The sequence below is a fragment of the Perca flavescens genome, chromosome 1, assembly GCF_004354835.1.
Source record: "Perca flavescens isolate YP-PL-M2 chromosome 1, PFLA_1.0, whole genome shotgun sequence".
Lineage (NCBI taxonomy): Eukaryota > Metazoa > Chordata > Actinopteri > Perciformes > Percidae > Perca > Perca flavescens.
In genome coordinates, this window is record NC_041331.1 from 27,551,371 (window position 1) to 27,578,323 (window position 26,953).

A 26,953-nucleotide genomic window follows, 5' to 3' on the forward strand; every position below is an offset into this window, starting at 1 on the left:
CACCAAAAACTAAACTAGATGACAAGTCTTGGAAAGGAAAGCATTGCTCATTTGAATTGACAAGCCACTGCATTTTAAACTGGACTCGTGAGATGTTGATGTTAAAGCTTATGTGTTTTGAATATACACAATGACAGAGTACTGTACTGGCCTTTTATGAAACATGAACTCAACATTACAGTAGTTCCAAACTACTTCTTCTATTTTGCAGAAAAACACAATTTCATAAGTTTGTTAGTTGACTAGGAATCTCAATAGCAAAAAAACTGTCTTAAATTTCACAATTGGGCCTCATTATTAAAAAGGAGGGGATTGTAAGTCTGTGCGAGGCCTGTGTAGGGGTCAAGTAAGAATGGACACAACATTCTGGATACATAACTTGACAAACCAGATTCCATTTGTTCTCTTTTTCTTATCAGAATACACACATTTTGTGTCTGCGATGAAAAGGGGCAATGTACATGTATGAATGTTACACAATTCCAGTTGAATTTTATTAAGATTTGCCAAAATACAAAGAAGATGTGAGTGGTTTAAACTTAGTCTGGGAATGTTTATGTCACCTGGAAATGTGGAAGCGATTTCCTCAGCTGATTAGAATGAATACATAAACCTTATTCAAAACAGAACCCTGAAGATACCACTAAAACGCGGCAATGGTTTTAAGTTAAAAAAACAACAACCTACAAACATCTGTTTTGCTGATATGTTCCAGCAAACACAAAAACCCAGAGGGCTGATTCTCATGAATGCCTCTGACTGTTTACTACAGCACAACATCGGACTTTTAAATTTCCAGGTTCAAATTTCCGTTTGAGGGTTCCTCAAGACATAGCTCTACAGTGCATTACATTGTATACGAGAAACCACATGAACAGACACATTTTTATTGCTAACACTGTTCCTATTGCACAAGCACAAAGAATACATCCATTGAAAAGCGATATATGCAGACTTGTCCGAATGGCATCAAGACGCGTTGCAGTGTAAAAACTTTTTTTTTTTTTACTCTCAAGAACACTTGGTTCATTTTGTCATTCTGGGTAAGTTACAGTCTCATATATAACTGACAAGGACATTTCATGTTAGTGTCCTGCACCAAAGAAAATATCTAAGAAATGAAATATGCCCTTAAATATCGCAGCTCATTACAAGTTCCACAGTTAAAATTCACATTCTTGTTCAGTAGTCTAAACTATTTACATACAAGTAAATAAAATCCACATTCTACTGTGCACATCTTAGAATTTACATCACATTAGCTTTTGTTCTTACATCTGCCTCTTTTATAATACATGATCATGATAATAAATATCACTGTAGCAACATGTTGACACTAGACAATCTTATTTCCAAAGTACTGAACAAAAATCTCTGGATGGCCTTTATAAAACTGTCCCAGCAGCCGTCTCTTCTCTTTAGTGGAGAGTTTAGGGTTCTCATGGATGGTCCGGAGCAAGGACCAAAGTTCCTCTTTAGTGTTTTTTTGTGTATTTTCTGAGTAGGCCTTAGCACTCACTCTTGTGCAGTACGTTGGTCCTGCAGTAAAGAGAGATTGGAAAAACATAAATGAAGTGTTCTTCTTTATTCGCACCAAGAAAAAATGTTCTGTGGTCACACAAACAGTTGAATGAATATGAAAAACAGGAATATATACAGGGAAAATCTGCAAACCTGTTGTCACATCTGGATCCTTCCCTTTCACAATATTCATTATTCTGTCACTGACCATCTTGTGCAATGAAACGGGAATCTGGTGGAAAAGAGAGCATAACATAAGACATGAAGTTTCCATTTATCTTGACTTAAAGATCCAATATCAATACGAATACAATTATGATAAGTAGAATCCTGCTTCTGTGTAAAGGCTCTGCATACCAACCCGACAGCCGACCGTCGGCAGAAAAGTGCCTCGGAACACACCCGAAGCGACGCCGACTTGAGCGTACGTTCTGTGCGTGCGCAAGACGTCTCCATAAAAGGCAAGGCAGCTTTATTTATATAGCACATTTCAGCAACAGGGCAATTCAAAGTGCTTTACATAAAACATGAAAGAGCAGTTATAAAACAATTAAAAACAGTTTAAAAGGCAAGAATACATTTTACAGTGCAGTATAAGAATTTAAAGAACTGAGAGATAAAATACGCTTGATAAAAAACAGTTAAAACAGTTAAACATATAAAAGCAGATAAAATAGGTCAATTGAAAAAAGGACCAATATGTCAGACACCGAACTCAAGCAGTTCGGTCCATATCTCTGGTTCATCTCACCAACAATGGGTCCAGATGCTTCACATGGAGGTTTCATTCCCCATAGTTACAGAAGCTTTCAATGCAGTCGTCACCACAAGGCTTAGTTCTTTTCTTCGGCAAACCTTGCAAAACCCGGAACGGTCTTCAGACCGCCTCTAATAGTCAGGAAACGTGCTAGTTTCGTAGGCTATTTTATTCTTAATTTAATAGTCAAGAACTCGCTTAGGGTGTCACAGACTATTTACTATTTTATGTCTTCTGCAGTCCGTCTCGAAATGGTCAAGAGCTCGTTTAAAGTGTCTCAGACGATTTTTTTATAAGTAGTCAAGAGCTTCTTTAAAGTGTCACAGACTATCTTATAAATAGTCAAGAGCTTCTTTGTCACAGACTATTTTTTTTTATTATTTCTGAAAAAAATATTTCTGTTCAATTGTAATTGTTTTGGTCTTCAGACCCTTTTGTTAGTTATCAAACTAACTTTGTTGACAGTCCACAAAAAAGCACACATAAAAGCATAAAAGCAGGTGGTGCTAAACTGTATTGTCGCCCAAAAAATGAAAACCGGAAATGACGGAACATCTCTCTAGACCTAGTAAACACAGAGCACGCTGTCGTCAGTCATTTTTTTTTAATCAGAGAGTGTTGATAGTAGTCAAGAAGGATCATTCTTGTCATTACTCGCTGAACGGAAGAAAATACGATGGCTAGTAATAAGAAGATACTGGCGTTGTCAGCTCTCAGGCTTCTTCTTGGAAGAAGCACTGATTCGCTAGTCAAGGGCTAGCACTCCACCAATCAGATTGGTCATTGAGTCCAACTGTCCACTGGCCGATTCAACAAGTCAAATCGGCCAAAATGGATGCCGACGGCTCCTCCGACTGACCACGGCACGGAACACACTCGAGTCACCGACCTCGCCAGAATGTCCGACGGCCGATAATCGGGTTGGTGTGTCAGAGCCTTAAAACAGCATTTCATCAACCTAACGTCTAATTTCTCTAGCGGAGATGTTGATTGTTACATCCCTCCTACAACACCGGACACACACGCACACACACAAGCATGCAGGCAAAACAAAAAAGATGAATTAGGAGCACTCACTTTGAACAGATCGTAGTGGTTATCCATCATGAACAGAACCATCAAGTCCACCTTTCCTTTGGAGAGTCTTCTGCTGCAGACGATGGCACTTGAGAAAGACCTTTTCACTGCCATTCTGTTCTCAATCTGACAGAGAATGTATTTGTGTTAACAAAGATCAACATAAGTAGAATATGCATGTACTGACTTGACACACCAGTGCTCACCTCTTTGTGCAGTTTGACCTCCTGTGGTTTGGCCGCGACAGCCATGAATCTCAGGAGCCTGCGGAGCTCCTCCCTGCTGCGAGAGTCCTGCAGCTTTAGGCTCAGCTGCAGAGCCTCTAGAGCTTGCTCTTGCTTGCCGTTCACTGACAACAGACCACAGAAAATACCAGGAGGAAAATGCTGAGCGTGAGAAAAGCTTGTGATTAAACTGGCATGGTATATGAAACCTGCCTTTGCGCATCACTATGAAAGCCTCATCAAAACAACAGGACAACAAAGAGATCTGTTTTTACCAAGTAGCTCGGAGATGCCAGAGTGGATGTCGAACACGTGGTTGCTGAGCAGAGGTGGCTGTTGTGTGTGTCCGTAATGCTGAGCCAGGACCTCGTAGAGCAGACTCTTACACCGGAGCATGTTGTCAGCACAGCCGGCCAAACCTCGACTGACCTCCACCACCAGTTCATCAGGAAGAAACTCCAGACAGTCCACTGCCCCCGACATCCACTCATCAGCCCTGAGGGGAGAGGGAAGTGGAATGACTTTAAACGCAGCTGACAGATTGGTCAAAGTGAAACAGAGAGACAGAAGGACCTTTAGTGATTTAGGGAGAACTCGACTGCTTCTAAGCACGGATTTTCATTTTTTTTTATATAACCAGTAGTTCATCAGGATTATTTATTTAAAGCTATAGTGCGTAGTTCTTACGTCCTTACGTGACCGCACTCACGCCCCCACCCCTCCTCCACGCAGTTGCTAGTAGCCAAGGAGGACACGCGGGAAAGTCACCGGATGACACAATCTTCTGAACATAGCCATACTGAGAAATACAGAGGGAGTTGTGTGGAGCTGATAGGCTTAATTAGCTTTGTAGCAACTCATTTGACAATGGGCTGAATGTAAGGGACGTTAATTAATATCAAAAAGTTAAGTAGAAGTAGCAACGCCACTATAAAAAACAATTAAAAATAAAAGTCCTGCATTCAAAATAGGGCTGCACGATATGAGGAAAATATCTAATTACGATTAATTCGACTGATATTTCAATATGATTCATGATATTGGAGGGAATGATAATTTTTCATTATTCTCATTTCCATTGAAAACTATTAAAATTTAAAAAGTAATATTAAAATAGTGGGATTTTTGCAAGGATCTGTACCAAACAAAGATTTTTTCTTTAGTCTGTAGGATACTATTTGTAGGTCGGGACGTCTCTGCAGCACCATAATACTTCATTCAGAATGGTTTGACAAATATTTTGCCTTTAACAGATATTGTGCCCCCTGCGATTTGGATATTGCACTAGTCCATATTGCGATTTCAATAAAACTGCGATTAAGTGTGCAGCCCTAATTCAAAATGTCACTACAATAATAGTACAGAAGTATTAGCAATAGAAAGTGTTAAAAGTAAATGTACCAACTATGCAGAATGCCTCCTGTCAGTGTTATAGTATTGGATCATTACTTTTGATGCATTAACATGCAAGTGGTAGTTAAATGTTTAAAATAACAAGCTGATTTTAACTGCCTCTTATACTACTTGGTAGTTTAATCTAGAGATGTTCCGATACCGATACCAGTATTGGTATCAGCTCCAATACTGCCTAAAAAGCTGGTAACGGTATAGGGAAGTACTGGAGTTTATGCACCGATTCGATACCACGTAATAAAGCCCTAAAGAAAATCTACGTTAAAGTAGTTTATTTATGTTCTTTTTCCGTTATAACTGACTGTCAAACTGGAGAATAAAAGAAAGTTGTACGACATTCATTGTTTGTGTTTGTTCATGTTTCACAAAGAGTTTAACCTGAGCCAGACCGACAACAAAGATAGAAATCATATCACATTCATACAGGGATAGTAGTATACAGTTGTTAAAACATAATAAAATACCGGTATTGGATCGGTACTCGGTATCGGCCGATATGCAAGTTCAGGTATCAGTATCGGTATCAGGAAGCAAAAAAATGGTATCGGGCCATCTCTAGTTTAATCTATACTGTAACAAATGCATCATATGCATGTGCTTTGTATGAAGAATCTTTATATTCACTGTAAGTAGCAACTATAGCATTTGAATAAATGTGGCGGAGTGAAAAAGTACAATAAGCCCCTTTGAAATGCATTGGAGGATAAAAAAGTACAACGTAGCTTTAAACAGACAAGTACGAGTATTTCAAAATGATACAGTAAAAGTACAGTACTTGAGTACCACCACTGCATATATAACTTTCGTTTCAACACAATTTCAATGAATTACAATCATTTAAATGGCTTTCACATCGATAACTCATTTTACCTTCAACAAATCAACAAATGACTGCATAATAAGCGCATGTTTTCCTATTAGGTAAAGAGCACGGCAAAACGCAACCAGAAAATCCTTATATGCATATTTCATGTAGGATTTTATTAGCAGTTTGTCTGTAAAGCAGCTGGTTTACAGTTTAAAGAAACAGCAGATTAGGACTGATAGATCACAAGAAAAATAAATTTGATTAATAATATTAACTTGTACAACTGTAAAAGCTTTAGATGACTTACTGTGCTTCACTGAAGGCCTTGAGGACCTCTCTGTCTAGGTAGCTTGATGTATACAACAGGTCCGGGTCGCTGTCCATGCCATGCAGGGGGGGCCGCGATGTGTCTTTACCCTCTAACAGCTTCTCCAACAGGGGGAGCTCTATCAGCTGCAAGAGCCTGAACACCGCCTGCTGGTGCCACACCTCATCCACAACTGTGAAAACACAGAGTTAAAAGCCATATGGGTCATAGGTACACAGACACAGACCCATCATTTGCTGCGTGAAAACACAGTGCCCGTTTTACGTCAAGACAACTTACGCTCTTGTGAGAGGCCGAGGTTGATCATCTGAGGAGTGATGGTGGAGCTTAGGTTGAGGTTTCCCAGCACGTCCTCCAGTGATTTGTTTGCTTTGCCAGGGGAGTGGGTGGAGTAGCTTGGCATGCCTTGTCTGAAGAGTCACATAATAACAGCAATCAATGGAAATGATTGAAAGCGACAAATGTAATGTTGTTGTAAGTGCAATTCAATTTAGGGCTGATTTCATGCCGATCAAACAGGCTAAATAAATACTCGACCTTCAGCATTGAATACGTTCTGATTAACATCAAACAGGACATGTGAAGTCTTCTCTTCTCTCTCTTTTTATAGTATTCCCATGAAGACTTGACATGGCCCATGTCGCAAATAACAAAAGTCTAATTTAAGCTGTCAAAGCACATGGCTCCTTTGAATCTTTCATCTCCCATTAATGAGGCCTGTTGTCTGGTCCAGTCTGAAGCTGTCACTCTCACAACAACACAACACAAAGATGTTAGCACCTCATGGAAAGGCATCCTGTCTGTCTTTGCTACATGCTCAACAGCCTCAGAATTGAATTCTCCCGCCTCTATGTAAAGGGCAATCAACTTTTTTATTTAGTTTAAAAGGACTAGTTTGACATTTTGGAAAATACTTGATGATTTTCTTTCTGAGAGTAACATGAGATGTTCCATACCGTTGTCTCATATGAGCGCGGCACTGATCTTCTCATTTAACTCTCAGCGAGAAAGCAAATAAAATGTGTTAGAGCAACTACCTCCGTTGCATCTTTTAAAATCACTTTTTGATTTTGCACTTTAATTTTGTATTTCAATTTAAAACTCATTGCCCACACATTGGTAATGAGGGGGTTACTGGAATTTAAGAGTATCAAGACATGATGGGACTTCAGGAGCCTCCGGTCATGCCTCACTAGTTTCGAAAGGCACCCAGTCTAAAGCTATACTGGATTTGGGATTAGCTCTGGAGGAAGGAGAACAAAGCAAATCAAAAATGAGATCTGAAGATGTTATGACACGAGTCTGTACCTTTCATGTGACGGAATGTAGCCGTTCTCGTTCCTGTTCATTCTCGGTGAGTCGTAGCCGCTCTCGATGGTGATAGTGGAGAGAGAGTTGGTGTTGGTCAGCGATGATGAGGAGCCGGTCGTCGGGCTCAGGAACCTGTACAAACTGCAACTACTGTCCTCAAATGTGGCTCGCTTCTTTTCCTTCCCAAAAACTTTGACGCCCACCGGCTCAAACACCCTCGAGTCCATCAGTGCCTGACAGAGACGGACGGCCTTGTAGCGGGGCACCGCCTCATCACCAAAAAAACGGTTCAGGGTGATGTGTGCCAGCACCACGTCCACAGCCTCTGAGCCCAGGAAGCAGTCATGGTAGGATTTGAGGTTGTGACGCCGGCGCTTTACCGCCACACGAGTGTGGAGATTGGAGATGATGCTGCCCCAGATATAGGTGGCCCGGAAAGGCTTCCCAGCCATGCCTTCTGATGGAGGAGGAGAGGAGAGAGTCAGTGGACGGAGGGTAGGAAAGGCAATCAGAGGCGTGGGAATGAGGGTTGAAGTAGAGGTGATAAACTCTGATATCAGCAAGGAAAAGCAGGGAATGAGCTTTCCTGGATGTTTCATGGTGACAGTTCACAAGATTCACATTTTAATTTGCTGATTTTCTGTGATTTACATCATTGTGAAATTAATATCTTTGGGTTTTGGTATGTTGGTCAGATGATACAAGCAATTTGAAGATATCCACATTGGGCTCTGGGAAATTGTGATGGCCATTTTTCACTTGATTACGCTATTAATAAATGAATTAGATACATAATCACATGCACAGCAAGTAGCAAGAAAAATCAACATTAAAATAGACTTTAATAAATGCAGACGCTGTAGAAAAAAAACCTTCACAAACTTTTTCTGTACACAATTATTTTGGTGATCCACTTGTTATTCCACAATAGACATTCTCAGCTTTGTCTATTGTCTGAACACTTTCTCAGAATCACAATCTGAATTCATGTTACTGCATGTGGGCGTAACAGCACAAGGATCAATGCATCTCATGGGGGTAGTAACTGAACCCAAATCCTCTCGTGTACATTATGCTGCATTATAATTCTAATTCACTTAACAGATGTTTGACACCTAAGAATAAAATGCTGTAGTCAGCCAGTAGGTCAAAGACATGAAGAAGAACAAAGAGCATCATCTGTGCCTGATTTTCTTACTGCACCAGACACCCTATGTAATCTTTCTACACCCGCTACACTCAATCACACACGCACAAGGAAACAGAGACAATGGTCATATTGTGAGCCTTTTTCTCACAAGAGATATCCTCACATGTTCCTGTTGAAATTTTCCACTGGCTGGTCTGCAGTGCTACTAACACATGCACACAGATCGGTAGATGATTCATGCATTCAAACACACATTCAACACTCCATTGTGCATTTTCTCCAAATATCTCATCTGACCGTCTGTGTATGATTGGTCTTTGTTTACTGAAAATGACTTGTGGCATCAACCGCAAGCCAGACCAATGAGAGAAAGCAGAGGTGGCCTTAGTGAGATGTTTGTGTGTCTTTCATCTCACAACAGGAAACATTTAAGGCCTGTTGGGCAAATGTTAGGGGGGATCTGAGAGGATCACTGAGGCCAGGGGCCATAAATCAGGCGGTGTCAGCAGTATCACAGGCTCCATGTTAAGATAACACACCACAACAAATACTATTATTGACCCATCTGTAAAAGTTGAAAACAAAAACACTCGGGAACGGTACAGCAGCAACCAGATGTTCACCCACGCTTTTCAAATGTACAACAGCTCATAGAGAGCGGAGGACAGTGTTTGGCAGCTACCTCGGCGATGTGCTGATTAATGAGACACATCAACGTCAAACTGTGTGTCCCTCTGGGGGAGAAGAAACTGTCCTGAACTGGGGATTTGCATAGCAGGGAAGAACAACATGGGGCTGTGGCAGTTGTTCAAGGAGCTCCTTTGTGTTTGTATGCATAATAGGAATATGGAGAAATATAACAGGCTGATGATAATGCAATGAATTCAAATATTTCTTTCATTGCTTCAGGACGCTCAAGTTTGAAAAATGCTCTTTAAAAATAAATGTGAGAATATGTCCCTATTATGCAAATATCAGTCAATAAATAACTCACTATAGACAAAATATCACTGGAATAATATACGTTTTGGTCAGGAAAACTAGTAGAAACAGACATCAGACTGAAATCCTTGATGTAGGAGTTTGTGCAGGAGGACCATCTGGAGAATCCCATCAGGGGTCCCATGGATTACCAGTCACAAAATAAATCCGGATCTGATCAATATCCATTAATGCTTGTTAAAAAGGAAAACAGTAGGGGTCAGGTGTGGGTCAGAACAATCCTGGGAACCCGGCTGTGCTCTGTCACCTCTTGTTGCCTGAGCCAGACTGAGATTAGAGCATAGTTTGCACAGCTGACGCCAGACTTCTTCCCTGTGACTGTGGTCCTCTTTATAAAAAAAAATAGATTGCAGGATGAAAACGATGTAATGGCCTGTGATTCAGCCAAGGATAACAGTGCACCGTGTGTTTGTACACATCAGTGGAGGTAAATAATCGCGGAGGGAGCAGCGCAGTCGCCACATGGGGATCTTCCCCTTGAGAACACGGGGTTTAACGCCACTCTACCCGAGCTTCAGTGTCACTGCGGCAGCAAATCCAAAGCATTGATTTAATGTTTTTAACACTGTTGCAAGCATCTGCACCAAACTCGGGACTAATGATTCCGTGCGGTGAAAATGCGCTGTGTGGTGTCAGATACCTTCATTCCTCCAACATGCTGAGACCAGTGAGATTAACTGGTCAAGCCTCAGGGCACAATATGAACACGCTAAACCACGGTGGGTTATTGGCCCGTTTGAATATCAACCCTCATATCCTGTGTGATAGCCTGTATATACACTATATAGTGTATGGTTGCCTATACACACATGCGTAATTACCAGTCCATGGTATTTACCCTGATCTGCCGTTTCAACACAAACACTGCAGGCACTGAACACAAACGCTGTTGAGCTTAAAACTACAAAGTCATCTGTTTACATGTAAATACATAACTTGCTTTTGTAGATGAAAGTTGTTCCGTAGATGAGATAAAAAAAAATATATAGGCCTATTATAAGGGTATAATTTTTCTTTTCACCACACAAGCTTTTAAAAAAACTTTACAGTATGTTTAGCGGTATAATTAAATAACAAAGATGTCTAAACAAAGGTGACACTGTATATTTAGTAACAATGTCCAATATTTAGTAAAACATTTTCGATTAGCAACATGTCCCATTACAATAGTCCCAAACCCATACGGTGTGCGTAAAATAGCAATACAGTGGGCTACGTTATTGAAACATTTCTACTTGAAAACCAGTTTCAACCAAATCAGCAGCAGTTGACACATGGGAATGTAATTTCCATCTCAACACAGCAAGTGTCATAACTAAAGAAGCCAAACTCTTCGGGCTACCAAATAATTTAAAACAACACGATAGTAAATTAAGAATATCTACAGCCGTTATTTTATCAGCTAAAAGTGATTAAATTAGTAGGCTATTACCTGGTGTTCGGTACATGAAAACGTCTTCCAGTGATTGTAAAGACAGCCATTCAGACCATGTTCTTGGTCTTCAATTCACAACGTGACGCACGCAACTAACTCCGAAACCGTGCCCTCCCACCGCCATACATTATTCATGTCCCAGTCGCCGCCCTGCCCGGTCATGGTAATAATCCAGCTCCGACTGTTCCACTGAAGTTTGACAAAAGGCGCATTAACTCGCTTATTCTACATTTAGCCTACATTTGGGCATCTTCCTGAGCTGAAACTGTAAATAACATGAATGGTTACTACCTCGGTGTAACCATAGCTCCTCCATAAGGTTTTACCTTTACATCCCCACTAACACAGGACGTTTAGGGAACGTTAGTTCACATATGTGCCATTTTTATTTTATCACTGGTAGACCTGAACAGAATCCTGAGTAGCCAATGTGCAGAATTGATAGATAGATAGATAGATAGATATATAGATAGATAGATAGATAGATAGATAGATAGATAGATAGATAGATAGATAGATAGATAGATAATATTTTATTTATCCCACAATGGGGAAATTCACTTATTATCTACTTTATTAAACATTTTTATTGGTCAAATCAAATCCTTTCAATTTGATGGAAATGCTAAAAATCCAGGAAGTTTCCACACAACCTTTACACTCACAAAGTCACACCCTTAAAGCCTACACTAAGTTCATCTGATCTGATAAAGACCTACAGTATGAAACAGCAGCCACCATGTGAGACAGACAAGAAGAAGAAGAAGAAGAAGAAGAAGAAGAAGAAGAAGAAAAAGAAGAAGAGGGAGTTTAAATGATTGGGATTTAAAGGATAAAAACACGATAAAAGACAGGGGATGTTTTGGTAAAAACAGTTTCCTGTTGTTTTCTGTTGTCGAAGTGTGACTGCAGGTGCCTCGGGTGTCAAGTGGCCCAGATGCTGTTCCAACTTGTCTGGGATCAGGCTTCTCACTCAACTTGAATGTTCCAAGACGGTCTTCATAAACAAACAAACAAACAAACATACACACCCCAGAATAAACCCAGGATCTGTTAGTAGGGCCAGATTTCATGAAATGGGGCCCCTAGCTGGTGCCTTTTCTTGAGGTGTTATCTGACGTAGAAAAGTAGTAAAGTGATACTGTTAACCCAATGTCACTCGCTGAAAAGGGAGACAGAAAGGAAGACAGCTACTGTAATCACACGACACAGGTATGGTGCAATGGGGTGAGGCGTGCAAACCCGCTTTGATTACAGTCCTCCTCGTGTAGAAAAATGCTTGGTTACTCTAGGTCAAGGAGTAGAGATCTGTTCTTGTGCCTTTTCAAACTATTACATTAGAGAAGGAGAGTTGTGAGCTGGTCACTGGTTTGGATTTCCAGAAATTTCACAGTGTTGAGCTGCTCTTGAGCAACGCAGGGTGCTCTAAGGAAACTGCAGGTGTGCACGTGAGTAACTTTACACACAATGTTTGGTTTACTCGTCATAAGAAGTACTACTTAGTCCATGAAAACAGTTATGAAAATGGCTTGGGTTTAAGACTTAAAACTACAAACAAAAGGAATTGTGGGGGTTTGAAGGAAGTGGGCATTTAGGAGGCAGTAGGGGCTACTGAAAGATGCTAAAGTTGCATTATGAAAAATTTAGGATCCAGTGTTTTTGGAGCTTGCGCCATAACAGGAAATACATGTAAGGAATGTCTTGGCTACATCAATCTGTCTCTTGTGAGTCCAACAACTTTATGGAAGTGCAGTGCAAAATTGCTGGAGTAACCTTAAAGAGTATAAAGTAGGGGTGGAGAGTAGGCTTTCAGCAGTTAAGACGCTGAACATGAATCACAACATCTGTGGTTGGAGTCTGGATGGCGATCTTTGTTGCATCTCTCCTTGATGCTGTCTAATAAAGTTAGACTTCCCTGATATAAAAATGGAATATCACATCTTAATTTATCTTGTTTGCATTCACAAAAGTAAACCCCACTCTTTACTTGTGACTGAAAAATGTGTTAACATGGTCACCACCACAATGAATTATGACTCATAATCATATCAGTTTCAGACATTAAACAATCTCCGAGCACTGAATTCACAGAAGCTCAGGATACTTGGTTGTAGCTTTAACGTGCTGTATGTTTATGTTAAACTCACCTTTTCTGTTGCTGTGGATAGATATATATATATTTATATTTATACAGCCATTACGTCCAAGCAAGGGGAATAAAAGGAAAAAACTCACCTTAAATAAAAGGTAACTCAGTGCGTTCCACTGGAATGAGAAGCCATCGGTTGAGGGCCAAACTGGTTTTACAACTCTTCAAATGAATGCATTGCATTATGATGATTGCAGTGCTGTAGGGTGAACATGTCTTACACCAACACAGGAGAGAGAGAGAGAGAGAGAGAGAGAGAGAGAGAGAGAGAGAGAGAGAGAGAGAGAGAGAGAGAGAGAGAGCTCTGGTTTAAACAATAAGAAATTCTAGTCCACAAGGTCAAAGCAATATTTACTCTCTTGCTTGTCTCCATGTGCCCGGAAAGCTGTGCATATTTCCTTTTCCCTCCCCTTCATGCTTATCGGTCGTGCTGTGTTAGTCAAGTCGTAATTTGTCAACAGGTATGACGATGGCAAAGGAATTTTCTCAAGAAGGTGATATTAAAAAAAGAAAGATACAAATACTATGCAAGTTTCTGTTTAGGAATCCAATGTAACATTGAAATGCCAGTGGTAGAAGAAGTACTCAAACGATGTACAATTACTCCGTAACAAAAAAGGGCTCTACATAAAAAGAAATTTTAAGATTATTTTTTGGGGGCATTTTTAGGCCTTTATTTTCACAGGACAGATGAACACATGAAAGGGGAGAGAGAGGGGGAATGACATGCAGCAAAGGGCCACGGGTCGGAGTCGAACCCACGGCCGCTGCGTCGAGGAGTAACCCTCTATATATGTGCGCCTGGTCTACCAACTGACCACTAACACTATAATCTTTAAAAATTAAAAATATATACTTAAAATATCAAAAGTAGATGTACTCTTTTGCAGAAAATTGACCCATGTGACTGAACAACATATGGCATTATTAGATTGTTAATGCTAATGATTCCCAGGCTGTAAGTCACATTTTACTGTTGTATATGGTTGACGTGGAGCTAGTTTTAACTACTTTATTTACAACTGGGTAGTTTAGTCAAATGGTACCCAAACTGGTGGTCAGGCCCCATCCCAATCGTCATGAGAAAAATGAGGTAGGAATGGAAAAAAACATAAGGTTCTCAGACACAAATCGGTATTCTTTTTTGAATATTCTGTAATTGTTTTACCTCTTTTGGCCTCAATTACTTTTACGAAATAATGAAAAGTTTAAAGAGGGAAAAATGGTGGAACTTGTAGACATCTGAAAGAGGTGCCAACTAAACACTGCTTCCTTGTTAGCCAGAAAATGTAATTACTTATGGTTTAATTTGAAAGCCTATCATACAGTGTTAGTTTATGTAAACGTACTGAAATATGTCAACTAAAAAGTACAGTACTTCCAACACTGCCAAATGCACAGATGCAAATGTTCAGCAAGTGTGTATGTGACTGGTTAAAACTGCTTTAAAACTAGAGCATCACTACACAGTACATTAGCTTTTGCCACAGGGCATTTCCAAAACCAATAAGCAGTGAGCCATCCAGTTACTGTGCCCTTCTCACACTGCCTCAAGGGTCCTCTCAGTTTGTCTCCCACATCATGGAACAATGCAGCGCATAACAATTCATATGCTTTTCATCTGGAGAGCACACATTCAGTATCTGTCTCTCCCAGTTGTGCCCGTACTGGAATCTCAAACGCTTGCCTAAGTGTCCGTCCTCCGCAACTCCAAAGGACAGAGGACAGAGGCTTTCCTCACAGAGCCGTCGCTGCAGCACAGAGACACTTTTGTTGTTTGGGGGTTGCCAGTAATTTTGCATCGTGGCTGGACGATCATATTTTATTCAACAGGCTCGAGACCCCCTCAGACGACACAAAGTCGGCCACCCATTCACAGTGAATAGTTTGGTCATGAGAGCATGGTGGGCAAGCATCGTGACAATCCCCCCCCCTAAATAATATGAGCCAATATTAACTGCACACTCCAACAAGCAGGTGACGTTTAACACCAACGGACCTCTTTGAGCTGAGTAGACGTTCTTTTTGAGTTGGGCACTGCATGGTTGAGACCAGTAGCAGAGCTGTAGTTGGTATTAGTCAGTATATGAGGTAAACCAGGAAAGCACAATTCGGTTAATGTTTATTGGACTTTCCTGGGATTCCAGCACTCACCGTTTCGGCGTTTGGAGGGGTTATGGGGTCACTGATACCATAACAGAAGGGTCACTCTCAACCACTCCTCCTCCCTCTTAACATCAGCTGTCAAAATAGCCTATGAAATAATCAAGGACATCAGATTCTAAGTAATGGAGCAAATTTTATGTACCGAACAACCTTGGTATGTAGTCTTACCCTGTAACTGCTAAAATTCATAACAGTCTTCCAGGAAAATGTACTTCAGAGGAATTTATTACCTATAAATTGTACTCAGAAACTCTTGTTCAAAAAATGTTTTCATTCTAATGCAGTGGTAAGAATGCATATTTTAAGTTTTGTAGCAAGTAAGTTTAAGTATAGTAGCTCCAAATTTAATGGGATCATGGAAAACCCCTCTGAGTTAAAGCTTTTATGCTGCACACACACGAGTCCCAGATCATTTGGGAGATGTTAACTGCCTCAGACAAAACATCCCAAAGCAAACATCTAATACATGCGGCACTTTATTTACAAACTGCATCTGTAAAGAACAAGATTATTTTTTATAGCATTAAATTGATAACTGATTTATAAAAGTCCATTTTGGAAAACTGTGAAAAAACAATGAAAAAGTGTCTTAGAAATTGTAATGATAACATAACAATATTTGCTTCTGTGAAAAAAATATATATATCTATTTGTCATAAAATGTGGGCTATGTCTGTAAAGGCGTATAAAGACAACTTTTATTTATTTAATTTTAACCTTAAGTCAAGGTCATAATATTTGATTAACAAAATCCATAAAAAGCAGTACTGGAACAGCACTGACTTGCATTTTATAAGCAAATGGGTGTTTGAAGCACAAAAGTTAAACCACAGTATACATATACAGTATATAGTTACTAAATTCCTCCTTAAGAGAATCGCTACAGTTCCCACCTCCCTGTTCTTTTATACAAAATGTACATTATATATAAGTTGGCGCTCCATTAAAAAATGGATAATTTGCAAACAGTATATAGCTACGGTTATACATAATACAGATTTTTTCTTTTTTGACAATAAATCAACTTCTCAGTATGTGAGCCTACTTATCAAATGATTGAAGGCTTGTTATAACTGTAAGCAATCAGATTTCTGCATTTTTATTTGCTGTGCTCTACTTCCTATGCCGATTGCTTTCTATCTAGTGCATCCTCACTGGTTATAGTCTGGCATTTAACTAAATAAAAACAAAAAGAGAAAACAAAGCAATATAAATCTATGAAAATGCCCATAAAAAGTGGGCTTGTAACTACAAAAACCTACAAAGACTAGGAGACGCGTTAGGTGGAAGACTTCCAAAAACAAATGCTCCCAAAACCAAAGTCTTTGTCCTCTGTTGATCAAGTTACTGCTTTCTGCTGGATGATGCAGTGACGCAGACTATTAACTTTACTGCTGTCCCGCTGTTCACCTGCTGTCACTTTTAGGCCACAGTCTCCCGAACGTCTTTCGGGCAAGTCAGCTGACAGGTCCCTGATTCAAATCTCTCGGTGGCTCGAAGGAGAGACTCACTCCATCCTTCTCTGCTGCCATGCTGAGATAGAGGCATCCTCATGCTAGTGTTGGACTTTGTGTTTTTTTGTTGTTGTTTTTTTTTTTTTATGTTGGTTTGTTTTTTAAACCAAGACTGTTGAGGCTGGATCATCGGCAGGCCTGCTGCACTTGATTGATTAGCTCTCCGAAGCGATCGTAGAGCCCCTCTACCCAAGCTCCATTCTGCAGGCACTTCTGTACCGTCTCCTCCTGCCCCAGGTCTCCTGACTGCAGCTGCATAGATGCAATCTGGAGGGCAGAACCACAAATGGAATTGTTTTTTTTGAAAAGAGTTCAATACAGCAAAACCTCAAAAGAATAATCAGCATCTGAAATTAAAACCTACAAAACAGAGTAAAATCTACACTGACTTAACACCTGCACAGACAGCAGCTCATGCTAGCATTCGCGTGTAAACCAAAGTCTCACCTCGTCCTTACACATGAGGTACGTGTGGTACTTGTAATGCTGCAAAGAGTGGTACAGAGAGAACCACTGAGTTTTCTGCTGGTCCACTGTATACTCCTAGAAAAAGGGAAAAAGCACAGCAAACATATTTCAAGAATATTTGAAAATTCTATTATTCAGATATTAGTCTAATAAGTGACAGAAGAACAGTGGCTTCAGTGCTCAATGGAATAAAAGAATGAGCGAGAAACACAAAATGGTGACACTGTGCCCTCTGCTGGACATACATATCGAGAGCACAGTGAATTTTTCCAAATCATTATCTTGTCTTACCTGTGGCACTTTGTTAGGCATTTTGTAGGGCTTCATGGTTTTCTTGTTGTAGGCCTTTCCACTGAGACGCACCTTAAAGGCCGGGGTTTCCCCGTCCTTCTTCAGTTCAGTCACCACTGAGATCTCTGGGAAGCTGTCTAGAGCCGTCTGAAGACACAACAGGAGAGTTACCTAGGTTCATACACCGCAGTCAAAGCCCTGTACCTTTGCTTGTCTCTTTGTCATTAAAATAGATTCAGGGTTTGTTTGTAAGATTGCCTTTTGGAGTGAAAATAATGCCCCCCAAAAAAAAAAAGACAAAAATCACACTCACCTTTAGGACCTGCTCTATGTGCAGTTTGTGGAGCAGGCGTTTCCTGTTGTCAGTGATCATCCCATCCACTCGTTTCATTTGTGGCAGCAGCAACTCATCTGAAACAAGACAAGTTAACAAGTCAACATAGCTTAACTCCACTACCTGACTCACTTGACCCTTGTTTTCACATTTTTGTCATTCAGTTTTTGGCCTATTATCAAGCCAGAAGCTCAATGTCCAGAAAGTCAATTCACTCACCCTTTGCTCTCTCAAGTGCTGTCATCACATCCTCGTCTAAGGCGATGCTGATGAGCAGTTCCACAAAGCTCCTGAATGTCTCCTTCATGGTTCGCGTGTTGAGTAACCGTGAAGCAAACGGCACTGGAGGGTTTAACTCTGAAGAGTGTTTATGAGAGGTCAAAGATTATGAAGAGGCAGGGAGACAGCACGGAGAGATTTATACTACAATCACATCAACTTATATCCAAACTAGACTTAATGAGAAACTGTCAAAAGGCTTCTTCACCGTCATCTTCACCACCTTCTTCTGCAGATGATCCAGAGACAGTATGTGAAAACTCCTCCTTCCATTTCCTCCTCTTCTTAGGTGGGGGCTGTGCCCTGGGCTTGAGTTGTTTGGGTCGAGGCTTTTGGCTTTGGGAGACTGAGGAAGGGGCGGCTGTCAAGCCTAGCAAAGTTTTCACCTGAACACCCCTGGTTGGCAGAACAAAAGAAAGTCACACTACCGAAGAGCCACGCTTTAAAAAAAAACAACAACAAAAAAGCAGTCACGTACTGCTTTTGCGTACCTTAGCGAGTTCATAGGTTTGCAGCGTGGCTTCCGACTACAAACTCGTACATACTCCCTTTTGTTTACTGTGTCCAAGAACTTCACATATACCCTCTGGTACATAGTCTTGGCGTCACCAAAGTATCCAAGATACTACACACAAAGAAAAACAATATGTTACTTGTTGCAGAACAAAAGGAGTCATTTGAATGATGCATGGGTATTGGCGGGTCTGCTTTTACTTACACTGTTGGTGGCTGAGAACACTCTCTTTCCATCTCTCAACTCAGGCACAAATTTCTGCAGCAGAGCCTTCTGGACTTTCCAGATGGCTGGAGGCTCACTGCCTGCTCTCATTGTCACCTGGAAACACGCACAAGACACCGTGCAGAACAAGCTTCAGTATGTAGTTACGGTATGAGAAAATGATACAAAGAATGTTCAACTGCGAGTGTACACAAGATACGATAGGACAATCCTAAATTCTGCTGAACACGAAAATCAACACTGACAAGCATTCATTTTCCATCCATGTTTTTCAAGGCTGTACCTTCAAGCTTTCGATATCCTCATTTCTGACGACAAACTCGTCTCTCTCCCTGTACATTCCTTCCCCTCCGCTGTCCGACAGCTCCTCGTCAGTCAGTCCCTCCATGGCCACGCTCGTCAACTGCGCAGCCAGCTGGCCTGGTAGGGTCTCTTTAGACTCTTCTTTGGCCGCAAACACACTCCCTAACGAGACGGCATTTGTTGTCTGCGTAGGAGTGGTTATCTGCGGCAAACAGGTCTCGATGACAGTGTGGGGCATGGTGGGAACTTGGTCTGGCTTAATCATCGAACCCGGGATTTGGTTATCTGGAGAAGGGTTGCAAATATGTAAATATTGGAGGAAACACTCCTTACTTGTACATTAAACATGTAAACAAGAGTTTTGAGACAGCATTTATCAAGAGAAAAACACAGACAATGCTTATCACAGCATATAAGGGTATTATTGAGGTCTCATGTATAATTAAGTGAAGTGATTAAGAGAATACTGTTGATTTTGCATGACATCACACAGGGAAGTATAACAGAAAAGATGGGAGAGGCAACACGTAACAAAGTTTAGTGCCAGACATTGTTTGATAACCAATACTTTTTTAGGCCATTTCATTGGTAAAAAACCTAGCTTCCGCTGGCTACTGCAATGCAAAAATTAGGATTTAATTGCTTTCCTTTTACATTAATGTACTTTTTATTTTAATACACATTTGGGGGTCTGACTGCTGGACAACAGAGGCAATTTGGATTTGTTATTTTGAAAATTGTATAAAATATATTATAATGGAAAACATAAACACCAGATGAACAAGAATATCAAAGATCCTAGGTTGATACTAACAATAACAATATTGGCAGGGTATTATTACCTTCCCTGGTTTTCCGATCTGAAGACTCATCCAGAGCTGAAAGCGCTGAGCTGATGCTGTTTCTTAGGGCCTGGTTTTTCCCAGTGTTCTCCTCTTCATCCGAACTGAATGATGGCAGAGTCTCCAAGTTCTTTTGCAAATCTTCATCCAGACGTTTCTGTTGGGAGCTCACTCCTTGGCTCTCATGGGGAATCAAGGGCCCGGGCAGAGTCTGCAGTTTGGGAGGCAAAGAAGGCAAAGTACATGGCGGTGGCTTGGACGAGGTGCAGGGCTTTCTCGGGCGACTAATAGTTCGTGTAGGACTCGCAGAGTACTGCTGTTTGGGGCCAGATTTGATGAAGTCGAGGAAGGAGCCAATGAAGCCAGTTTTGACCTCTGGCTGTTTCTCTTCCACTTCACGGATCTTCTGCCTCATTCTCTCCTGCTGCGGACAACCATCATATACACTGTGTGAGGATGATGGCGAGCTGACGTCACTACCCCTGGAGTTTTGCCGCTTTGCCTGTCCACTACGCTTGGTCGGTCTGGCCTGTCCACTATCCTCCTCAGGACCACCTGGTTTGGTCAGGGACTTAGAGCGAGCCTTCTTTTTGGGAAAGTCTTCACTGCCTGGGCATTCCATGAGGCCATCCTCTGTTTTAATACACTTTGCGTTCCCTTTGACTCTGTTCTGGAGACCTGGGGGGTCATACGCCTGCCCGGCTAAGTGATAGTCATTCTCAGAGCTCCCTCCTTCGCCATTCGTGTCAAGCTCAGAACTGTTGTTGTGGTGAACAGATTGGCCCTGGCAGGCTGGGGCCATCTGAGCTCCATTTAGTGTCATGGTCATGTTGTGGGAGTTAGTGTTAGTCATGATTGACTGTTGCGCTGAGGAAAAACTAGGAGACATGTGCCTTATATCCACAGTCTGGAAGTGACCTTTAGAATCAATGGGGCTTGCCATCACTGCCATTTCTGCCTCAGCAGAGGATGTAGCTTTTACAAAGTCTTGTGGTGTGACGCCACATGCTGCCACTGTGGCAGCCAGGATGTCATCGACATTTGACAAAATATTTCTGTCATCTGCAAGTAGCATGGAGTCGGGGAAGCAAATGGAGTTGAGAGCAAAGTGGTTCTTGGCATCATTTGATTGCTGATTTGCCGACTGGCTGTAGTGGTGTTTAGAGGATTCAGGGCATCCTGAACTCTGTTCAGACACTACTGTGCCCTGCTGTCTCTGGGTTTCGGTGACACTGGGACCCAGCAGTTCTCGGCCCATCTGAAGATACTGGACATGAACAGGGCCCAAATCTTGGGCTGGTTGGATACCTTGCACCGATAACACCTTTGAAGCGTTTAGACTATGGTGGACAAGTGGCTGCTGGAGAAGAATCATCTGGTTGGGCTCGAGGAGAACCTGAGTGCTGGGGACGGTGATAAATTGGGTGTGGGCTGCCGGGGTCTGGCTCTCAGTATGATTCTGGTTTTGTTGATGTGGCTCAGGTGATTTGAGTTGGAGAGGTTGCTGCTTAAGCTGCTCTGAGCTAAGGGATACATGTGAAGATATAATACTGGAGTTTGTGGTTTTTGTGTTGGCAGTTTCCTGACCATTGACACTGCTTAGATGAATGTGCTGTTGGCTCAGACAACCCATCCTTTCATCCTTTACCTGTACTATGTTTGTGTGACCTACTCCCATGAACTGGTCATCAGAACGTGAATTGCTTCGGATAACGCTTTGTGTCTTGTGATGATCATCCATTTTTGAAACAACATAGATGACGTTGTTGTGAGCAGACATATTGCTAGCTGCAGCAGAGGCTTCCATTGATGCGTGCTGGAGAGCATCTATGTCCTGGATAGGAAGCTCTCCAAGTTTCTGTTTGCCATATGTTGGCTTTATGTCCTGTATTGAGGATCTGATGTTATTTTGTAAGGCTTGAGCAGTTGAAGAGTAGGTAGGCAATGGTGCAGACAAAACATATTTATGGGACTGTATCTGCTGCTGGGACAGTGTGTCATGCGTTTTACCTCCCACTGAGGTTTGCATGAGGGTATAGTCCTGTGAAGAATTTGATGTGGGCAGAGTCCGCACACATGTGGGTGGGTAAGAGGAGTTAAGGTTAATGGATTGTCCTGTGGCGTAGCTCTGAGTCACCGAAGCTTGCCCCTGTGACTGAGATGTAAAAGTCACATTTGAGGCACCCTGAGAGTGGGAAGTGGGGTAGCTCTCAGAGAGATTTCCCTGACACAAGCCCTGGACTTGGGCTCCATACTGGATCTCCTGTTCCTGGCTCAGGCCGGGACTGGAGGAGTAAACAAGTGTCTGACCAACAGATGCCACATTATCAGACTGGCTGGAGAGGGAAGGCAGAGTCTTGTAAAGGGGGGGGTGTTTGTCTGAGGTGGAATGGGAGGACTTTGACTGGGTGTGGGGGGTGATATAAGTTTGAGACAGACTACTGGACATTAGGCTGGATAGCTGGACTGACTGCTGATTAGAAATCACTGAGTTCTGCTTCTGTCCTGGGGAGGAGTAACGGTCAGGAGACCCACCTGTCAGGTTCTGAGAGTGCTCATGACTCTCTTCACCCCCAGCAGAGTGTGGAGTTAGTTTAGAAGAGCAGTCTTTAGCCTTCGGCACAGAAGTGGACGAATACGCTTGAGTTACTGAGTCTGTTTTGGGTTGTGGAGCACGATTGACTCCTTGAGAGGAATCTGCTCCAGTGGAAGGGCTGCAGGACACAGGGGTCTGACGGGATGGGTCCTGCTGGTATGACACATCCGTTTCACTGCCAGAGCCAAAGTATCCCTGTAAGGAGTGGCTGCTGGAAGGCCTCTGGTGGTGTTTGATCACACTACATTCACGCTGAAGAGCTCTTTCAATAGAGCCTGAGAAAACTGCAGCCCCGTAGGGTTGTGGGGCACCATGAGGGGCAGGCAGGGCAGAGGGTAGCAGGCTGAACTGGGTTTGTAAGAGGTGGGGGGCTGACTCCTGGGCTGATCGGTAAGTGGAGGACTGGACAGGCAGAGCCGAGCCCAAAGTGGGGGAAGAGAGATGATTGAAGGCCAGTGCAGTGGGAAGCATAGTCTGGCTTGATTTGAGATGGAGAAGGGGGTCATGGTGAGAAAACAGGCCATTGGTGGAAGTGCTGAAGGCAGGCTCCTGGATAGCCAAGGGTGGGTTGGTAGCATAACTCCTGGAAGGGTAGGCACCAGTGTGCTGATAGGACGACAGAGCAGCAGGAGAGGGGAAAGTGGCAGTAGAAGGCAGGGCACCAGTCAAATACAGCTCTGTGGTGGAGGAGTTGGTACCTGAGTTGCACAGAATAGACAAAATAAGGACGGAAAATGGAACATGAAGGGAAATAACCCAAGCATTATACATCAAGTATTCAGGTCATGTTAAATCAAATAAAAAGCCTACATACATAGTAAAAACATCTATACCACAATAGGTGGTGTGTAAGTAACGTGTAAATAAAACAGAATGAGTGGATGTGTTCTCACCAGCAGGCCATGATGGGGGTCTAAAAGGAGGAAGCAGTGAGGCACTAACAGGACCAGCCTGAAGACTCCTAGATTCCATGGCTGACAGGAAGCTCATGATTGAGTTCTCTGAAGTATTACTGCTTGAGTCAAGTGCTCCTGATGGTCAAAAAAGAAAAGAAGGATAACCACAGTAGGCAACAAAGTAAGCTAATCCCATGTACCATGTAAATAATAGCCATAAAAGTGTTACTTCACCCAAATCGCAAAGAAAAAATAATAATAATGTAATATATTGGTATAAAAGGATATAAATATTAGATTTGAAATGGAAGTAGTTTCTACTGGAGAAATGACCCCGAAAAAAATATCTGCCTGACTAGGGGTAAGAGTAAGTTCTTTGTACTTTGGGTGAACTGACCCTTTAAAACAATGTGTAGGCTATAGCATTCATAACTCACCTGCTGCTGCAGGAAGGTGTGATGTAGTGTAGGTGGGAAGCTGGTGGGTGGAAGTATAACTTTGCCGCTGGAGGAGCTCTGCATCAAGGTGTGCTGCACCATAACTGGAACTGCATCAACACAAAAAACACCGACATGAAAGATCACATCTTTACAAGCAGCAGTGAAGCACCCAACTAAGTAAACAGCAAAACAGTACATCCATTTGTCCAGAAAAGGAGAACATGTTTGCCCATTAATGTTAATAAAAAATGGATAAGAATCTATTAACATGTTGGTAATATTATTCTGAGTGGAAATAACTAGCAGCCTAATGTTAGCAAAGTTTTAGCTAGTTTTGTATTCTAAATCAATCGCACTGGCAAATAACCAACTATAGTTAGGTTCATACTTCTTACTTGTAAAAATCTGAATGGCTATTAAAACTTTACAAAGTGGTTTGTTAATTGTAACATTCACCGGTCACTGTTGTTCATGTCCAAAAACCAAAACTGATTGCTCTACTTGGTGTGAAGAACTCTGATATTTGTCTGCAACAAATAGGGGAAAAAAAGTTGAAGATCTGACACATTACTTTATATTCTCTTGGGAGAAAATTCATAGGTAACAGCAATAAAAGCAGAGGTAATCAGATGCAGCCAGCCTTATCCAAAGTGTTCACTTGTTGCCAGAAGGTAAACATCTGTGGAAGAACACAGAGCTGAAACAGTCATCAGCCTCTGGTCCCTTCAACAGACACGCACACCCACCAGAGATCTGCTGTTATGCAACTCTTCTTCTATTTGCCTGTAAAGTAACATATAGCCATGCCTAATTAATGCAATCCAATACAACAGATCTGCCACATATTCTACATTGAGTTGATCAGTTCGTTTACAGATTGTCTTAATGAAACACAATGCTTATCTGTACTGGTGAGTGGAGCATAATGATGTACTTCATCATTCATCATCTACAAATCGATTGGGTATTAATTTCTGTAACGCCAGTGGATCACTTCACTTAATCTGATATTGCCTCTCGTTTGCTGCGTGTGAGCACAATCTGACTTATTTGAAGCAGATACTACAATTGTGTCATTAAGCATGATCCATTTTTATTATTACAATATGGAGTAGATAATAATACAATAATACAGTCTAGAGTTTGACTAAGTTAGAGCTTTAACGTTACAACTTTGGCAGGTTTGCAGTTACATTTACTCGGTCTATTTTTTTATAAAATACAAACCAAGTTAAAATAATGTTAAAGATAGCAATAAACATCTAACTCGTTGCTAAAATAATGACACAAATATGTAACGTTACAGACTTGGACACGTCGCCTCTTAGCTCATAGGTAACAACACAAATAGCTAACTTATGTGTCCACTAATTTGAGGTGCTCTAACTGACATGATTAGCATTGGTAGCTCGCTACGTTACCTATCTTGTTTTGGCTTTTGGCTTTGGCGAGTACGTTACCTGTGAGTCAAGAAAACAGGCAAATGAAATGCTAGTTTAAGCCGTCTAGCTGGTCAAGGCATTAGTACATAAAACATTTCCGATCTCTAGCTAGTTAGTACTAGTGCCAGGGCGCTAGTTAGTACTAACTCTGTAAATAGTCATGCTGAGGAGGAGGTGTGCTAGCGAAAACTAGCAAGGTGGTAGACAGTAATGTTAACAAACGGCTAATGAACCACTGACAAGTCAAAGCATCTATCGCTACAACTCCGATAAAATTCCGACATTTCTCCAATTCCTCCAGTGTTCCCGATAACAACAAGAACCGCTGCACTTTTCTCCGACAGCAAAGCTAGGCCCTCCAACAAGATTCTTCTCACCCTCTTAATCTTTTACCTTGGTTTGACACTAGCTGTGCTGCGGTCATAGGCCCAAGAAGCTACGGTCTGTGCTGGTGGAGCCAGCGCGTCCGCAAAGCTGGAGGTCGGGTAGTTCCTGTCCATCATCCGGTGAAAGATTCACTTCCCCGACGGAGCTTCGTGGAGCAGCGGACACACATCGTAGCAGCCCAGGTCCAACCCACCGACCGACCAACCGACCAAGGCAGGCAGTCCCGTCTGAGCTCGCCACAGTCCGCAAAGCCGCCGTGAAGTCGTGCTATATCCTGGTTAAAAGTGTACCTTTAGCCTTCTGAGTGATTTCGTTATTTTTTCTGTTAATTTCCCGTCATGGAGAGCCGTACAAGCCCTGCATGGTTTCACGTACCCATGTTGGTTGATTTCCCAGGATGCACCGCAGACTTTGGCTGGAAGTTTTGTAGTTTTCCTCCCTTCCACCCAAAAGTTCAGCTAAATCTTCCACCTGCATGGTTTTTGACATCATTTGGACACTTTCTTTCTACAATGTCATAGAACCCCCAAATCCCCATATTAACCGATTTGTTATACCCTGACTCTGGTTGGATAATGTGTTGATATGATTAAAGTATAATGTCACTTGGAAAGTTCTTTAATTATAAATTAATGCATACAAACAATTACACGTGTCATTGGACCCTGTTTGAAAGCTTTAAAATATTTAATTTTTGTTGCATATCCCCTTGGTAAGGCTTTTTCGGAATTGTTAGTGCTTTTATTAGCAGCTTTATTGAGAACCATTCTGTGTCATTTTATTGGCTAAATTTTAGATTAATTTTAAGGTAAAAAGCCACAAATTACACAAATCCTGTCAAGCAGTGCATTGACTTGATTGGTTTTCTTTTAATAAAAAATGAGAATGAGTAGAGCCATCTTGCACACAACCACACACACAGTTAAAAGATAAGACAAAAAATAATTAAAATATCCATTTTATTTAAAACATCTATACAAGATTTTCAGTAGTTATGGTTCAGATCAGCTTCAACAAAGTGACCCCTAAATAAATTATCATAATCATGATGAAACTTATTATTGGTAATTTACAGGGACAT

The 26,953-nt window shown here is 41.6% G+C and overlaps 2 protein-coding genes across 4 annotated transcripts; both read right to left on the reverse strand.

The window, feature by feature from the left end:
- Window positions 1-466: 466 nt before the first annotated feature.
- depdc7a (DEP domain containing 7, paralog a) lies at window positions 467-13,345 on the reverse strand. 2 transcript variants are annotated; one of them, XM_028574308.1, is made up of 9 exons: window positions 13,262-13,345; window positions 7,437-7,896; window positions 6,408-6,538; window positions 6,108-6,300; window positions 3,855-4,075; window positions 3,562-3,704; window positions 3,356-3,481; window positions 1,675-1,753; window positions 467-1,539 (listed from the first exon to the last, which is right to left on the reverse strand). In XM_028574308.1, the coding sequence occupies exons 2-9, from the start codon at window positions 7,889-7,891 to the stop codon at window positions 1,337-1,339; spliced, it is 1,551 nt and encodes a 516-aa protein (XP_028430109.1). In that variant the 5' UTR covers window positions 7,892-7,896; window positions 13,262-13,345; the 3' UTR covers window positions 467-1,336. The 2 variants fall into 2 exon arrangements, with proteins under 2 accessions (XP_028430109.1, XP_028430108.1); XM_028574307.1 differs by lacking the exon at window positions 13,262-13,345 and adding an exon at window positions 11,024-11,103.
- A 2,203-nt stretch (window positions 13,346-15,548) lies between these two features.
- On the reverse strand, window positions 15,549-26,309 carry qser1 (glutamine and serine rich 1). Of its 2 annotated transcripts, none has more exons than XM_028581976.1 (13): window positions 25,879-26,309; window positions 24,041-24,150; window positions 23,601-23,738; window positions 20,112-23,405; window positions 19,250-19,554; window positions 18,946-19,062; window positions 18,719-18,852; window positions 18,436-18,623; window positions 18,168-18,305; window positions 17,928-18,025; window positions 17,615-17,761; window positions 17,303-17,398; window positions 15,549-17,122 (listed from the first exon to the last, which is right to left on the reverse strand). In XM_028581976.1, the coding sequence occupies exons 1-13, from the start codon at window positions 25,986-25,988 to the stop codon at window positions 16,982-16,984; spliced, it is 5,016 nt and encodes a 1,671-aa protein (XP_028437777.1). In that variant the 5' UTR covers window positions 25,989-26,309; the 3' UTR covers window positions 15,549-16,981. The 2 variants fall into 2 exon arrangements, with proteins under 2 accessions (XP_028437777.1, XP_028437787.1); XM_028581986.1 differs by lacking the exon at window positions 25,879-26,309 and adding an exon at window positions 24,500-24,869.
- Between the last annotated feature and the right edge of the window lie 644 nt (window positions 26,310-26,953).

Coding starts and splice junctions, on each gene's coding strand:
- qser1 (XM_028581976.1), bottom strand. CDS start 25,988: ATGATGGACAGGAACTACCCGACCTCCAGCTTTGCGGACGCGCTGGCT. Junction 23,406..23,600: donor ACCCCCATCATGGCCTGCTG/GTGAGAACACAT, acceptor TGTGCAACTCAG/GTACCAACTCCTCCACCACA. Junction 19,063..19,249: donor AGGATATCGAAAGCTTGAAG/GTACAGCCTTGA, acceptor GCGTGTTTCCAG/GTGACAATGAGAGCAGGCAG.
- depdc7a (XM_028574307.1), bottom strand. Junction 6,539..7,436: donor TACATTCCGTCACATGAAAG/GTACAGACTCGT, acceptor GTGACTCTTCAG/ACAAGGCATGCCAAGCTACT. Junction 1,540..1,674: donor GGATCCAGATGTGACAACAG/GTTTGCAGATTT, acceptor TCTTTACTGCAG/GACCAACGTACTGCACAAGA.